The sequence below is a fragment of the Callorhinchus milii genome, unplaced genomic scaffold, assembly GCF_018977255.1.
Source record: "Callorhinchus milii isolate IMCB2004 unplaced genomic scaffold, IMCB_Cmil_1.0 Scaffold17, whole genome shotgun sequence".
NCBI classification, from domain to species: Eukaryota; Metazoa; Chordata; class Chondrichthyes; order Chimaeriformes; family Callorhinchidae; genus Callorhinchus; species Callorhinchus milii.
In genome coordinates, this window is record NW_024704758.1 from 15,383,911 (window position 1) to 15,399,473 (window position 15,563).

Sequence of the window (15,563 nt, forward strand, 5' to 3'; positions counted from 1 at the left end):
CCTGTTTCCACCATTCTATTAAATCATGGCTGATCTGTACCTCAACTCTAATTAGCTGCCTTTGCCCTAAACACTGAGTGCCAAGCATGATACAAGTTTGCGCTTGTATCAGTTTGTGCTTTCAAATTCCACCATTTATAAAAACCTGAAATACTTTTTTTTAAAAAAAACGTTAAATTCCTACCTAACAGTCAGCAGCCCAGATACAAAGAGTCAGCGCTGTATGCGTTGGCTTTAGTGAGTCAGCAGCAGAGAGAAATGTTTCACTGAGAACGGATTCCAACAATTGCAGTGTTGGGGTTTACCCCCTTCGTCATTAAAAAAAAGACACAACAACACAGACACATGGTACAAATGCTTACAAACGTTCTGCTCGAGACAGACCACTGCCCTGAATCATCTCTTTATTTAATACCCTGAGAATATCTCAGAAAAGATCCTCAGACCCTTTCTGAAACCCTGAGCAGCAGCTTCACACACAATTAAACTCTCAGCCAACAGTTCAGACTCATACTTGCCCTTTTCATATGTTTTGTTTTGGGGGGTGTGGTGGGGGTGAAGTGCCACTTGTCAGAGCCCCAAAACTCCACCAAGTCTTAGCCAGTAAAGACAAATAATTCCTCGGAACCTGCGACTGAGCACTTCGTGCTGACTTCCAAGTGAAGACCTAATTTAAGGATTTTCCACAGTTCGGCTCCATCCTTCAGACAAAATGGTCTGTAAGGCTGAGACCAAGCGGAATTTCAGGTTGATCGAGCCCAGTTGAATTTGTACCCTTTGGCCAGTACAAAGCTTTCCAAGTCCTTATCTTCGGCCTTTTCCTCCAGTCTCTGTTGGTCCAAGAGAGCAACCAGCCTGTCTCGCCGTTCAATGATGTCTAGCATTTCAAAGAGTATCTGCTTCTCATCAGCAATTTCCTTCTCTGTCTTCCAGGATTCTGGATGTGTATAAAACACAATCAAACAGGTAAAAAAACTTTACACTCCGCACGTTGGGAGCCTTTTACGTGAGTTGTGTTAACAGATTCCATAATCCTTTCTGTTGGTTGTTGATTACATGGAGGCACCTGTAATTCTCTCTGTACACATGGTTACACATGGTTTACACAGAGTGTACGTGTCTACATATGGTTTACACAACTTGTAATAATAGACATAGTTATGCACATGGCTTACACAGCTCACATACAATACGTATGTTTGTACATGGTTTCATACACAAGTGGCATTACGGAATGTGTTTACACATGGGTTACACAAATCATAGACACCCAGCCCACACACAGAATCGCCAGAGATTGCCATGCAGTGGTGTGGGCACAGGTTGCCAGAAGGGTTTCCAATGCCCTGCTCTCCCACTGACAGCAGAAACGAGTAACAATCAGAACTCAAGTCAGCAAGAGTATTCTCAGTAATAGGATGACTGCTGGAGTGCCATTGTAAGTGACATTTAAATGTCTGTGTCATTCAGAATNGGGGGACGGGGGTGTCTAAATCAGCATTCGATAAGGGACCAATTTCCAGGACAGCCGCCAGGAAACATCTCTTTGCCCAGAGCATAATTAACAACTGGAACAGGTTCACCACGATAGAGTGACTGAGGCCAGGACACTCTGGGACTTATTTTAAATAACAAGTCGATGTTGTGATGGGAGATTCTAGGAGGAGGAGATCATTGGCTGAGGGGCCTTCTTCATCTGAACCTCTCTTGTGAGACTAAAAAACAATTCCTGTCTAAAGTCTGAGGTTGGGGTTCGGTCTTGATGGCCTATAAAAACAGAGTGGGTGGAGACTTATCCTCCCTCGCTTCTTACTGTGTTTGCCATCAGCATTTAATGAAGATGTGCAGGAATCCACTCACCATCGATGACCATTCTCTCCCGGAGCACCTGCTGCAGCGAGCTTTGTTGTTCTTCAAGTTCCAACTCCTGGGCACTGTCAATGATGAGCAGAGAGTGAGAGCTGGTACAGTGCACAAACAAACCACTGCATCAGGTCAGGTCAGGATACACTCCACATTGGGGCTGTTTCAGAAGCTTGGGATTTTTGATGCACTAATTGAGATCATTAAAGGTGAACGGTAAAGCAGGACAGGTCCTGTCACTGGGAAGTATCTCCCTTAAATCCCTTGTGTTTAAATAGACTCCTGTCTTCGAAGATTAAATAAAAATTGGTTCATGTCCTTCTGTGGAGCCCAGAAATTATTATTCTTGGGTCAAGATGGGTGTCTATCCAGCACCTTGGTTTTGTTGTTGTACTTAAGAATTGTCCAAAAGTCTGCCTGATTATGAATTTTACAATGATGATCTCAAGGCTAAGAATGCAAGCCTCTAGTTGTCTCCTGTTAGATTTATAAATACCATCAGTTCTCAAACAAGGTCCAACTGTCCTACAAACAATATAATATAATAATAATCCTTGCATTTGATATAGCACTTTTCACGTGTTTTCGACGTCTCAAAGCGCTTCACAGAATAGACTTTAAAGTAAATTGACTGTATATTTGTGGGCGAAACGCGGCAGCCAATGCACACAGCAGTGTCCCACAAACAGTCGTGGATAGAAAATGACCAATTTATTATTGTTTTGTTTTGGAGGGATTATTATTAGGCTCTGTGTGGAGTAAGGAAACTTGCCCAAGGTTTCGCCCTGACCTGCCTGGAATTGAACCCAGGTGTCTCGTTTGCAAGGCGAGTGCTCTAACCACTGAGTTGCAGGACTTCACAAAGTTGCTCATAGTGTCAATACTCACAATATCATCAGCTCAGCCTCATAGCGCACCAACGCATTCTTCTCCAGCACCAGCTTGAACCACTTTTGCATCAGTCGAGGTTCCTCCTTGGCATTGAGCTCTGTGACATTGAGATGGTGAACAGTGAATGACAAGCCAGTTACCACCCCATCATTGCACAAGTCTGAATAACAGAGACGTCACACATAGGCTTTGTGTCATTCTGTGCGTTTCTCATGTAAGATCCCGTGTCACTATTCAAAAAGTAAATGGAGTTACTCCCAGTGTCCTGACCACCAATCCCCCAAATACAGTGAATAAGTCATTAGATCAGGATTCACGTCTTCATTCACGTATGTTCTTGTGCGTGAATTGGCTGCTATGTTTATCCACAAAATACAGTCACTACACTCTACAGTAAATTCTGTGAAGGACTTGGACTTGAAAGGCTCTGTATCAAATGCAAATAGAAAATTCAAGGACGCATATATATATAATGTATATATCAGAAAATTCTGTCCTGTTAGCATTCCCATGTTTGATTCATATATACTTTCCAGATTAAAAAATTCTAATCTTTGTGTTTGATATAGTCAGGAGGACATTGCAAAGCGCTTCGCATGATTAACTGTGTGTGCAGGATAGTGACTCTTTATTTTGTAAGTGATTATTTCAAGTATGTAAAAAAATTCAAAATCAAAAGCTACACTAAAAAAATGGCTAGTTGTCACATTTCTCTGTAGAGGAGCCTCTCATGAGGTACCTTGACAAAGACCTTCTGGAAATCTAAGTAAACTTCACTCAATGGCTTCCTTACTCGTCAGCTGCTCTTCCTCCAGTGACAATTGATGTCTTGATACCACTGGCTGCTGCAGTGACTCCAGATCATTAAAGTCATGGATTTGATGCAATTTGCGGGCCATTAAGTTTCACTGTCGTAACAACAGTGATAAAGAAGCCTTTCTGAAAAGCTACCTAGCAACCTGATAACTCAGCTGAATCAAAACTATCATTTTTTTCAAAAAAAAGCTTTGTGTGTACGTTTATAGAACTCAAACGACTTGTTCAGAACCTGCAGTAAAATAATTAGCGATCACTGAAACCAGACCCTGTACTTCATGGCCTAAAACACTGATCTTTAAAGAGGTAACTTCTCGTCTGTGCCCACACACACAAGGGGCACTTTGTGTTTAAACATCAATACACCTACACATTTATGCATCTGTGGATCACATGGCGTTTGCAGTAGCAGGAGAAATGCTCATTGTGTCATTCAATAAAACAATTACAATCTGGCAACGATTTCAACATGCCCTTGGTTCTCCGGAACATTGCTCTCCACCTCCGCATGTTTGGTCTCATCCAGTCTCTGCAGCTAATGAGCAATTTCAAGCAACAAAAGCATCATTCATTACCAGCCCACCTTATATTATCAGGACCCGGTGCATGTTAATGGGATTTCTCAATGCACATTGCCGAGTTCAGCCCCAAAGCACACGTTTCTCTGAGTTTCTCTGTTCACAATCAGCAAAGCACACCACAATTAATCATCCAGACTGTGGCAACGGGATTGACGGTGGAAGGGAGTTATTCCAGATTTAAAATGAAACTCCTCCAGTTACAAGTCTGGAGCCGCACGCAAACAAAATGGAATGATTAACTTTGTAAATAGAGCTTTCTCCTAGAGTCCTGGGCAACAATTCCCCAAATAAAATGACATTCACTTTGTGGTTGTTTGCAGAACATTGCTCTGCGCAAATAGGATATGGGGCAAAGGCGGGTAAATGGAGTTGAAGTACAGATCAGTCATGATCTAATAGAATGGCAAAACAGGCTCAAGGTGCTGAATGGCCTTCTCCTGTTTCTATGCTGCTTTCACCTTCAAATACCCAGCCACTACACTTTCCAGTAAATCCTGTAACGTGCTTTGATTATTAGTATTATTATTGTAAAGGCCACACTTTCTCTCAATGTCAAATTCCGCACATGGGATGCTCCTAGATTTCAATGGTGAAACATTAAATATAAACCTATTAAAACTGGAGATATAAATAAAAGACCCAGAAACTATCTGCAGGGAGTTCTCTTGTCCTGAGATAACACCTAAGAGTGGAGTGATGGAGTTCAGCCTGTGTTAGGGAATTAGATGAAGTGAGTCCCAAAGGTGGTTGTTGAATGCAGGTTTCCCTGAAACTTCCTGTCACTGTTACAGCTACAGAGAAAGGAGCGAGAGAATTATCAGAAAGGGCACAGAAACAACGCTGGTAATTGATCTCTGAAGAGTGAATGAATGTGCTGTCCAACCTGACGTGAAAAGCCTGCTAACTATGCAGTGTCACAGTGGGGCAATGATGACTGTGTTTCTCTCCATTGGCTTGGATCACATCACTGAGAGGGGTGAATTCAAGCCAGGACATTTGTCCATCTTCTCAGTCTTAATAATAATAATCATTGCATTTAATATAGTGCCTTATCACTTCGTTAAGACGGCTCAAAGTGTTTCACAGCTAAAGTGGATTGACAGTGTATTTTGTGAGCGAAATGCGCCAGTTCCCACAAACAGTCATGGATTGAGCGACAATTTTTTTTAATATATATATATAATAGTTTTCAATCGCCTGGAAGATAGAAGGCGAACTAGATGGACCTTTGTCTTTCTTCGTCTAGCATTTCTTATGTTCATTTGGGAAGATGTGGAGTGCCGAATGGGAAGGAATATCCATCTCACTGGCTTGTATTGGCTTCTGCCGTCCTTCTGAAACTCTACGTCATGAGGCTGTATAAATGCATTGTTCTTTTTGTATTTAATAATAGTAATAATCTTTGCATTTGATATAGAGTTTTCACGTCTTCTAGACGTCTCAAAGGGCTTCACAGAATGTACTGTAAAGTGAATTGACTGTATATTTGTGGGCGAAACGCGGCAGCCAATTGCGCACAGCAGTGTCCACAAACATAGATTGAAGTGATCAATGTATTATTTTTTTCTTGAGGGATTATCACTAGGCATGTGAAGTAAGAAAATTTGTCCAAAGTTTCACCCTGCTGGGAATCAAACCGAATTTTATATGTACATGAGGGTAACTTTTGCGCTGTTTCATAATTAATTTGATTAACATTGGGAATCAGTTACGAACGTCGCAAACTTTACTCTTAAAAGCCATCAAGTTTGTGATGGTGTTGTCTACACATTGAACCCATCACATCCCACCCTCCTGCTTACTCCTCAACTCTGCTCCTGAGAGGAATTGGCCAATTCTCGTCAGGGCCTGCTTAGGCACCAATCGAAAAGAGGAGTTTCTCCTGATGTCCTGACCAACCTCCCTCCAAGGATGAAATCTGTCATTTACATCACGGCTACCTGTGGGTCATTGCTGTGCGCAAATTGGCTGCTGCGTTGGCATATACACAATCGCTGTGTTTTACAGTAAATCCTGTGAAACACTTTGAGATGTCCTCCAGATGTGAAAGGCGCTGTATCGAATGTAAACAATATAATTAGTATAGGTGGGAGGGAGCACTATAGAGAGCACACAGTGCCAAGGATGGAAACATAAAGCATTCAGGGGACGTAAGCCAGTGTCTGAGCAGAGATAAAGAACACAAACCTGATTCATCCCGCAGCGCCTTCTCCAACAGGACCCCTCTCTCCTCTAGCATCCGCTGCTTCTCCTCAACCTCCTGCAGTTGCCGCTGGATAATCTGTCAGGACAATCCTCGGTCAGGCACCGTTCAAGGTGCAAAACAGGAATAAACAAGACTCTCTCACACATTACACACACACACGCACATTACACACACATTACACACAAACATATTACATTTTTGCTACATTTTGTTTCTACCGAAAGAGCATCAAAGGGCCATCACATGTGCGGGAGCACCTGAACCAAGCTACTAATTGCACCCAGTTTACAAACATAGACTTGGGAATCCCACCCAGTCTTAGTATGTTACAGACCTGCCCGATCTTGCATTTCAGGCGTGGGGAGGTTGGGGGCGGGGGAATAGTCTCGCAAGTCTAAGACTAGGTGAAATTTTGAGCCTCCGAGCACCACTTTGGGGTTACTAGGAAGCCATAGTGAGTTTAGGAGGAAATTAATGGATCATTTTTCTCAACACATTTTTGTTACAGTGAACAAATTGTGCTAGTGGTGTGTCAGCACAGAGACACCCCTCTGCTCAGCAATAGGACCAGTGTCCAAGGAGCACACACACTAGCTCGGAGCTTCAAGCTTCCGAGTGATCAGCAGGTGCCAGCGTGTTAGAAAACGTAACAGGTACATGACTTAGTGCTCATCCACAGCCCTGTATTAATGGACCCATTCAGGTTCCTTGTTCAGCTACACAGAAAGCAATGGGTGGATTGATGTGAAGGCTCAGCTTGCTCCCAGTAACGTGATACAAACATTTTATTTACCTCAGCTGAAAGCCTGAAAACTCTAATGCTGCTCCCCCATGCGCAGACACACCAAACCTGGTTAATAACATCCCCTCCCAGACTCTACCTGTGCTCTGTGCAGGCGTTTCAGTGCTTCCTGTTTCACTTGCTGCTGAGCTAACTTGTGCATCTTCCGTCTCTGTCTGATGCTTTGATTCTGCTGAAATAGTGAGAGTGTGAAAATGAGTGCGAGAGAGTGAGTGCAAAAGAGTGCAAGTGAGTGAGTGAGTGAGTGAGGATAAACAAACAATCAAGGGAAGGTGGCTGACACATGTGATGGCTCTCTTTACCTTCCAGTTTAAGGAGCTCCTCTTGTGATCCAGCTCATCACTGGACTCCGACTCTGACTCCTCTTCAGTGAAGGCTGGGGGGAGGGGGAGCTTCACGGGTCCTGGAAATGATCAAAGCACAATTGTGAGAGGAGCAGCTGGACCTCTCTGTGGAAGTCTCTGCATTCCAAGGTGGAGTTGCCGGAAGGCATGCAGTGAGCAGTGCCGATCGGAACAACCCAGACTCTCTGCTCACAAGACCTGCACATGAGGCAAATCCCTTTGGATGAAGAAGGTCCCTTCGGCCTATCTGATCTCATCCCTCCAGAACATTCCCCCCAACACAGCATCAAGCTGCCTCCTAAATGAGTCCAGTATCCCAGTTACTCGAGTGCTGTAACTATAGGTTAATCACTTTGAGACGCTACCCCACGTGAAAGGCGCTCTATAAGTGCAAGTTGTTGTGGTTATATAGATCTGCTGATAATTATGAAGACTTTCCAGCACCAACAAAGGAGTCACAATCTGCAGTCTTTGGGCTACGCAGTGTCTGGACAGTGGGAAGAGGGAGTTTTAAGGAAAGCGCTCTGGGGCAGTGTGCCACATCTGGTAACCATATTGACACTGTTAACATCTGCAGAAATGAAAGCATTCAGCGTCACTAAGTCTCGCTTGCATTTAAATATAGGGAAATACAAAAGCAATAACACAAAACCAATCTCGCCTGATGAGAGGTTAAAAAACCACATGCTGTTGTGCAGAGTAAATCCAGGCCCACATTGTCTACCATTGGTATCATTTGTGCACATTACAGCCTGAAGAGTTTGCAAGTGAAACCTGTTAGCAGCAAGTCACAGGAGAAGAGGAACAGGGCAAGGCCATTCAGCCCATCGAGTCTGCTCCAACTGACATCAAGTCGACGATGTTATCAATACGTGAAACTGAGCAGTTGGGACATTTAACTAAGCTTTTCCAGCTCAATACTAGACAAAACCTAGCACGTTGTGTGTTACTTTATTCACCAGGACTCCTTAAAGAGTGTAATATTTTATCCATTCTGCCCCTGCTCTCTGGAACTCCATCCCAAAGTTCGGTTTCCCCCCCCACCAGCCCCCCAAAACCCTCCCTCCCCACTTTTAAAGGCCACCTCATAGGTACCTTTCTGACAGCACTTTCTGTCATCTTTCTCCCTCCCACTCTCTTCAGCTCTCACCCCACCCTCTCCTCCCGACATCAACAACAACAGCAGCATCAACAGCAGCAGCTTGTGTTGACAAAGTGCCCGTCACACGGGATGAGGTGGATTAGAAATGAGGTGAAAGCTGTTTCATGTAGTTAAGGCTTTGACCTTAACACACAGTTAGTTCAAGAGGAACAAACACACCCACCTGGCATGTGCGCCGCAGGTTGTATATTTATTTTCTTGGCAATCTGGAGCGATGGCGGTTCACTTGGGAGAGAAGCTTTCACCTCTTTCTCCCAGAAACTCTTCTTCCCGAAGTTGGCAAGAACTTTCCACATGTCACTCCTGGAGCTGGTGGCCCAGGCATTTCCTGGACCTGAACCTGGTTTCTCCTCAGCCGGAACACGTTGGTCTGACCTCAGTGACCAGAACCTGGGGTTAGTCCTCCTGCCTAGGGCAGCGGGCAGGGGCTCTGCTCGAGGGGGATCCTGCCTCCAGGGAACCTGGTCCAGATTACTCAGACTTCGCTCCCCCTCCACCACAATATTCCGGGGATGTCCACCTCCCACCGGCGGCCCCTCGGCTGAGCTGCTGACCTGGGGCCAGAGGCCGAAGGGACCCGCTGACGATCTGTAGATGGGAACGTGAGGCCCAATGGGGAGGGAGGTGGGGGAGGGGGAAGGCTGCACAGCCTGGGCCACCCCGCCTGTCCCGGCCGAGGAGGACAGGGGTTTGGGGGTTGGGCAATGTCCGGGATTGGCTCTGGCTCTGGCGGAGAGGCTGGGGGGTGAGGGGTCCGAGAGATGCCGAACGTTCCTGGTCTTTGATTTCCTCCCGGGGGAGGCCTGCGGGGCAGAGCTACTGCTGTCGAAAAACGATCTTCGGATGGCGTTGACGAGGAGAATCAGAGGTGATTTGGGGGATTTTGGAGAATCGTGTGGCTGTGGGGCCATGTCAGGGGAGGGGCCCCGCCCTGTGCATGGAGCCTGTGCTGGGGTCTGTGCGGGGAAATGGTTCAGCCGGGAAAAGGCATCCGGAGTCGCTTCGCACTCACTCCCTTTCCTCCTCTCGTACCTCGCAAAGTAGAGAGACCCCTCGGGGTCCTGCTCCCCCCTCGCCCCCCTTGTGTCCCCACAGACGTGACTTGCTCCCAGACGCTCTGTGGACCCGGTGTCTCTCAGGGGATGGCTCCCAATGTCCGTTACCGGCTCCTCTCTCTGCGGGGCCCCGATGTGTAACGTGAGTGTTTCGGGCTCAACATGACTCGAATGCGGTGACTGAGGTTCAGCGGCGATCGCCAGGCTTCCCGCACCCTCTCTCCCCGCGGCTGGAGGCTGAGCCCCGGTGTTGGCCTGGACATTCCTAGCAAACCTCTGCCTCAGCTGGAAAATCATCGGCAACGAAATCCTCCTCCTGGTGACGTCAGAGCCACCGGCCGAGGCCTGGAACAAACAACAACAACAACAAACCTGGCGTTTGATATCGGGCCTTCTCACCTTCTTAACACGTCTCAAAGCGCTTCACGGAATACACTGTAAAGTGTAGTGACTGTGTATGTTGTTGATACACAGCCAATTGCACCCAGCAGTGTCCCCCACAACAGTCGTGGATTGAGTGACCAATGTTTTTTTTTGGGGGGGAACTGAACAGAAGAGAGAGCGGGGCTGTGAGGTGGGGGCTGCTCGGAGGACGGGCTGTGGTCCTCCTCAGGGCTTTCAGCCCCCCCTTAAACAGGTGACCCGTAGATAAGAATTGGGAAGAGGGGAGGCTGAGCCCTCTCTCGCGCTCACCACCCACCGCCTCAGCACCGTCCACAGCACTGAGATCTGATCCACGTGAAGCCGGCAGTAACCGGGTTGACATACCTGCTCTTCACAGTCCTTGTCCATGGGGTTAAGTCCATTAGCAACGATGTGCTGTGAGGGGAGCTCTGTCTTCTTATGCAGCAGAAGAGGTAGCTCTGCGGTCAGAAAGTCAACAGTCAGCACAGCCCTTACACACTCAGTGTGTTCACCGTCACTGAGATACAACTTAAAACCGGAGTGATTGTGTATTCTGTGGGTGAAACACAGCAGCACAATTGCACACATGGAGTGAGTGACCCATATTATTACGGAGGATTGTTGGCCAGGACACCGGGAGGGAGAAGAGAAACTCCCTTTCTCTGTTCGAATAGGTCCGTGGGATCTTTAACATCCACCTGAACAGGAACAACAGGACTGAAAAGGAGCTTTAGGATCAAGATTTTTTGACAATCTTTCCCCGTGAGTTAGGGAGTGGATGGGGGGGGGTTGGGGGGGAGACATCTCAGCTGTGAAACAGAAGCCACAATTAACTCCACACCTTCTGCTTGTAAAAGCTACAATTTCACCCACAGCCCCCACCCCGTACCCTGGGCCCCCGACACCCAACCCTCCTGCGCCCTCTACAGGCATATCAGTGCATCACAGCAGCCAGCTCAATCTGTATTGGCATCGATGGCATCTCTCTAAAGGTCCCTCTGAAGCCACATCTCTCTTGTTATGGCAAACCTGTTTTCTGAAGGAATGCGACGGAGAGCGTTGACATAAAGCTCCCCCCACTGACCCTCTGACCCATTGACACTCTGACCCACTGACACTCTGACCCACCGATAACAAATGACCCAAATCACTGCAGTTGCCCATTTGTCTCTTTGCTGTAGTGCGATGTGCAACCTAACCCACTGACATATACCTGCAATAATGAGAGTGTTAATGGTGGGGTGGGCCGGGGGGGTTAGTGGGGAACATGGAGCCAGGGCCAGAGGTCTATATGGAGTTAGCAGGTCACAGAGGTTGTTGTTTTAGGCTTTGACATCATAAGGTTACCTTCCAGCCTTAGAAGTGAGACGGCACTGGGTTGAAGGACGTAACAAGGTTTTAACAAGAACTGAACAGAGATCCCACACAAAAACGAGTACAATGAGAACTTAACTGTTTTGAAGTTTTTGCCTCCATTTGTTTTGTCTGTTCATTGCCGGCTCGTGAAAACTGTTGGCACGATTCAGTGCTGGCCCACAGAGAAACATGTGTCAAACATTCAGCAAACATCATCAAACTGCTGTACATCAACAGCTCCCATCTTTACTATCGATCAGTAAATCTTCACTCAAGTTAAAAAGAAACAGCCAAATGCTGGATTAGCCATGGCTTAGACATGCCACGAGAGGACGCTAGAGCTCATAAAATATTTTTGAGTTCTACAAAATTGAAGATAATGACAGTAATAATCCTTGCATTTGACACAGAGCCGTATCATGTCATGGAGACATCTCAAAGAGCATCATAGTAAAGCGTAGTGAATGTACGTTTTGCAGCTGATTGTGGCAGCCAGTTTGTGCACAGCAGAGACCCTCAAGCTGCCTTGTCCAGTATTTTCAAAGCTGCTGCAATTTAAATGGGGAAAGAAAAAAAAATGTTGAAAATATGTTGTAGAATGGTGACTATGTTGGCAGGGAGATCCTTCATCACCTGGTGCTATCAAAGTTCCTATTAACAAAGCAAATAAACCCAAACTTCTCAACATCTCATCACCCAGTTTCAGGTTATTGCGTCTTCCCTGAAGGAGTGAACTTACATTGACCAAAGTAACTTGCTGACTAAAGGTAATAATAAACTTTACATTTGTGCTCACGATCACCTTCCTCCCCTTCTCCCTTGCTCGGCATCTGACACTGATCCTGTGAAGTCCTGTGGATGAGACATTAAACCAATGTCCCATCTGCCTGTTCAGGTGGATGTGAAAGATCCCATGGCACTAATTCAAAAAGAGAAGGGAGTTTCTCTCCCAGATGTCCTGGACAATAATCTCTTAAATAAAATTGGTCATTCACTACCCGGCTGTCTGTGTATATTTTGCACAGCAATGTTTTGCTATGTTTCTGTTTCAGCCACAAAATATGGTGCTCTTTACAGTGTATCCTGTGAAGCGCTTTGAGATGTCTCAACAATGTAATAAGGCACTATATAAAATGCAAGGATTATTATTATTAAGTGGTTCTGACATCTTGTGCTACCAGAGCAAGACATGGCAGGAGACAGAGTAATAACCCTGAACACACCTGAGATCAGTCACTGGACTGTCGCTGACCTTTAGATTCCAGTGGATTAGAAGCTACAGAATGTGTTGTGGTCACCTCCAATTCCCCCACTTTCACAGACTAAGACTTTGGTTACAGTTAACAAATAGGTTTGAGAAATGAAGAGTCAGCTGGATTTATGTTATCTGTAAACCAGAGTTGACCTAAGAGAAGCAATTAGATGAGATAATGTTTGTGTTCAAAGAGCCACAGAGACATTCCAGCCAAAAACTATCATCCAGTCCTGAGCGAGCAGACAAATCTCCTACCTTTGTAGGCCTTGGACTCTGAGCTGCTCTCACTCGGCTGCTTCTCATCTTTGTCCAGTGACGGTCGCGACCCATTGCCTCTGGCCCCGGGTGAGGACAGACCAGCAGTGGGGGGAGGGCTTCGTTCCAACCTGGTGTCCCTGACGTCATGTTCTCCCTCACCTTCAGAGCTGCTCAGAGGAAGCAGAGAGACATTGGAAGGTGCCTTTACTTTGCAATTTCAATCAGCAGCTTCTCAGGCTTCACCACAGTACCACAGTTGACATTTCAAGAGCAGGTGCAGAGGCGCAACTTTACTGACCACAGGATTAACCCACAGGATGGCCCTGTCGCTTGGCTGCATATTTGCCAGTTAGACCCCAACAGCATTGTTTGTGAGGCAGAGGGAGGCGCGACTTGTGAGCAGAGCCAAGGACAGAGGCAGCAGCACGAGGCTTGTTGCGATCAATTCTCACCTGTGGTAAAGGTTTCAGTCACTGGATGGCCATCTCTCCCACTTTCAGTTTCCATGTTCAGAATCCCATTAATTATTATTAACTAATTTATTAATTAATAAATTAAGTCTCAATTGAAATCAATCCATGTTAGACCCCCCCACCCCCAGCTCTCCCCACTCCCCCACCTCAGCTACCTGCTTGCATCGCTCATCACCATGACACGAATAGCCAGGAGGTTACGCTCAGTCTCCGCCTCCTTGACAGCCACATCTTGACCCTCTCGTCTCTGGGGCGAGTGGATTCCTTCTCCTCGGGTAAAGCCGACAGGTTCACACTTAGTCTTTTTTTGACCCGATATTTCAGACAGGACAGGAGAAGCTGTAGGAAGAATGACAAATAACAAGCTCGTCATTAGATCACAAGCTGTCTGACCTCCAGCGCTGGAGGGGAGAGGGTGACTTGCGGGGGGGGGTGGCAACAATGGCTCACAACATTCCTGTTTTTCTCTGGTGTTCAACTGACAGAAGCTCGCAGATTGTCAGACCGTTACATGTTCTGGTGTGTTTTCCTGGGAAGGGGCTTGTGATTTGAGATGTTGGGAAGAGCAGAGGAGAGGTTATTCAACCAATTTCTCTTCTCTGCGTCACTGGATTGTCGTTAAAGAGAGAACTTGCCCAGTATCAATGATCCAGACTCGACTGATGTCCATCAGTCTCCATCTCAGTCACTGAAGACCATCATTGACACAATTTACAGATTAACAACTCCTTCTACTCATCCCTCTCCCCCCACCCCCTACCATCTCCCTCTCCTCTGCCCCCACCATTCTCTTCCCCCTCCCCCCAGCAATTGAGTGCACAGCCATCCCTGTATCCGAGAGTGAATGCCAATTCCTGGCTATATACAGCATTGAGGAAGGATGCCAAGCTCCCATTGTATGTTAGTGTCAGTCAGTACCTGCTGACCAGATGTCTGGCTGAAGCCATAGATTTACATAAAGTCAAACTGCATGGAAATAGGCCATTCAGCCCAACTAGGTCCATGCTGGTGTTTACAGTCCACACCAGCCATGGGAGGGAGGGAGGACTGGGATATTAACTGTGATTTCTTCTACTAACAGATACGAGTTTTTTGTAAATAAAAGTAATCTTTAGTGAAGATAAAAGACAGGAGTAATTCACAGCAATCGCTTCAGGTAGTGTGCTTCTGCTTTATGACAAAGAGACGTGACTAATCCAACGAGAGAATGACTTCACCATTGAGGGCTGGTTCCCCATTCACTGTCAGCACTGATACCACTAATAGATATTGCCTTTCACTGACACAGAACATGGGTGTGAATGACAGAAGGAAGACAGACATAACTGGGACATGCACAGCTCAAGGCTTGTGGAGACGGGAAAAGAACAAGCACTAATTTACATAAAGCATCTTTTTCTGCCAGTGAACGTCTCGAAGCACTGAATGAAGGAATGTGATGTAGGAAATAACATCTCACCCTCCTCTCCCCCACACCGAGGGAGGGGAGCAAAAGCATTACTTAGCACTCTGACTTTATGTGGTATAACATATGACCAGTTACAAGAGGCAGATAAGGAGCCAGGCTGCCCAGGAACAGCGTGCAGACTGGACAACTGTGCCCATACATGACGGCCTAATCTCTCTGTGTGTATTCACTGGTTTGAGACCTGTCTCGGGGTTGGGGTGGGGGGAGGGCAGCTGTCATTCTTGATCAGGTAGCAGTAACACTGTGGACCCATTGCACCTGAACACAAGTCAAATGGTTTGGCTACAAGGTACCAACACTGACATCAGTTATTTGCCTAGAATTCCCCTCTGCATAATAATAATCCTTGCATTTGATATAGAGCCCTATCACATGGTACAGATGTCTCAAAGCGCTTCACAGGATATACTGTAAAGTGTGTATTTTGTCGGTAAAACGAAATACACAATAGTGCAAAAAAAAGGGTGGGTGAGAGATGCCTTGCCAGCTTCCTAACCTACTATTGGTGGTGTTTCTGCTGTGAAATAGAAGGATGAGATCAGATGACCCAAAGGGCCTTCTTCATCCAAACCAATCCTGTGATATTGGAGAATTGATTTAAATCCAATTTGCATCTCGCCCAAATGCG

General features: G+C 46.2%; 1 protein-coding gene across 1 annotated transcript; it reads right to left on the reverse strand.

Moving 5' to 3' along the window:
- On the reverse strand, window positions 1-15,076 carry wu:fb05h10 (MICAL C-terminal-like protein). The gene is made up of 12 exons (XM_042341588.1): window positions 15,004-15,076; window positions 13,623-13,806; window positions 12,992-13,161; window positions 11,579-11,653; window positions 10,489-10,583; window positions 8,829-10,065; window positions 7,462-7,562; window positions 7,239-7,331; window positions 6,339-6,432; window positions 2,752-2,851; window positions 1,861-1,934; window positions 1-937 (listed from the first exon to the last, which is right to left on the reverse strand). Exons 1-12 carry the CDS (start codon window positions 15,074-15,076, stop codon window positions 744-746), a joined length of 2,490 nt encoding a protein of 829 aa, XP_042197522.1. The 3' UTR covers window positions 1-743.
- Between the last annotated feature and the right edge of the window lie 487 nt (window positions 15,077-15,563).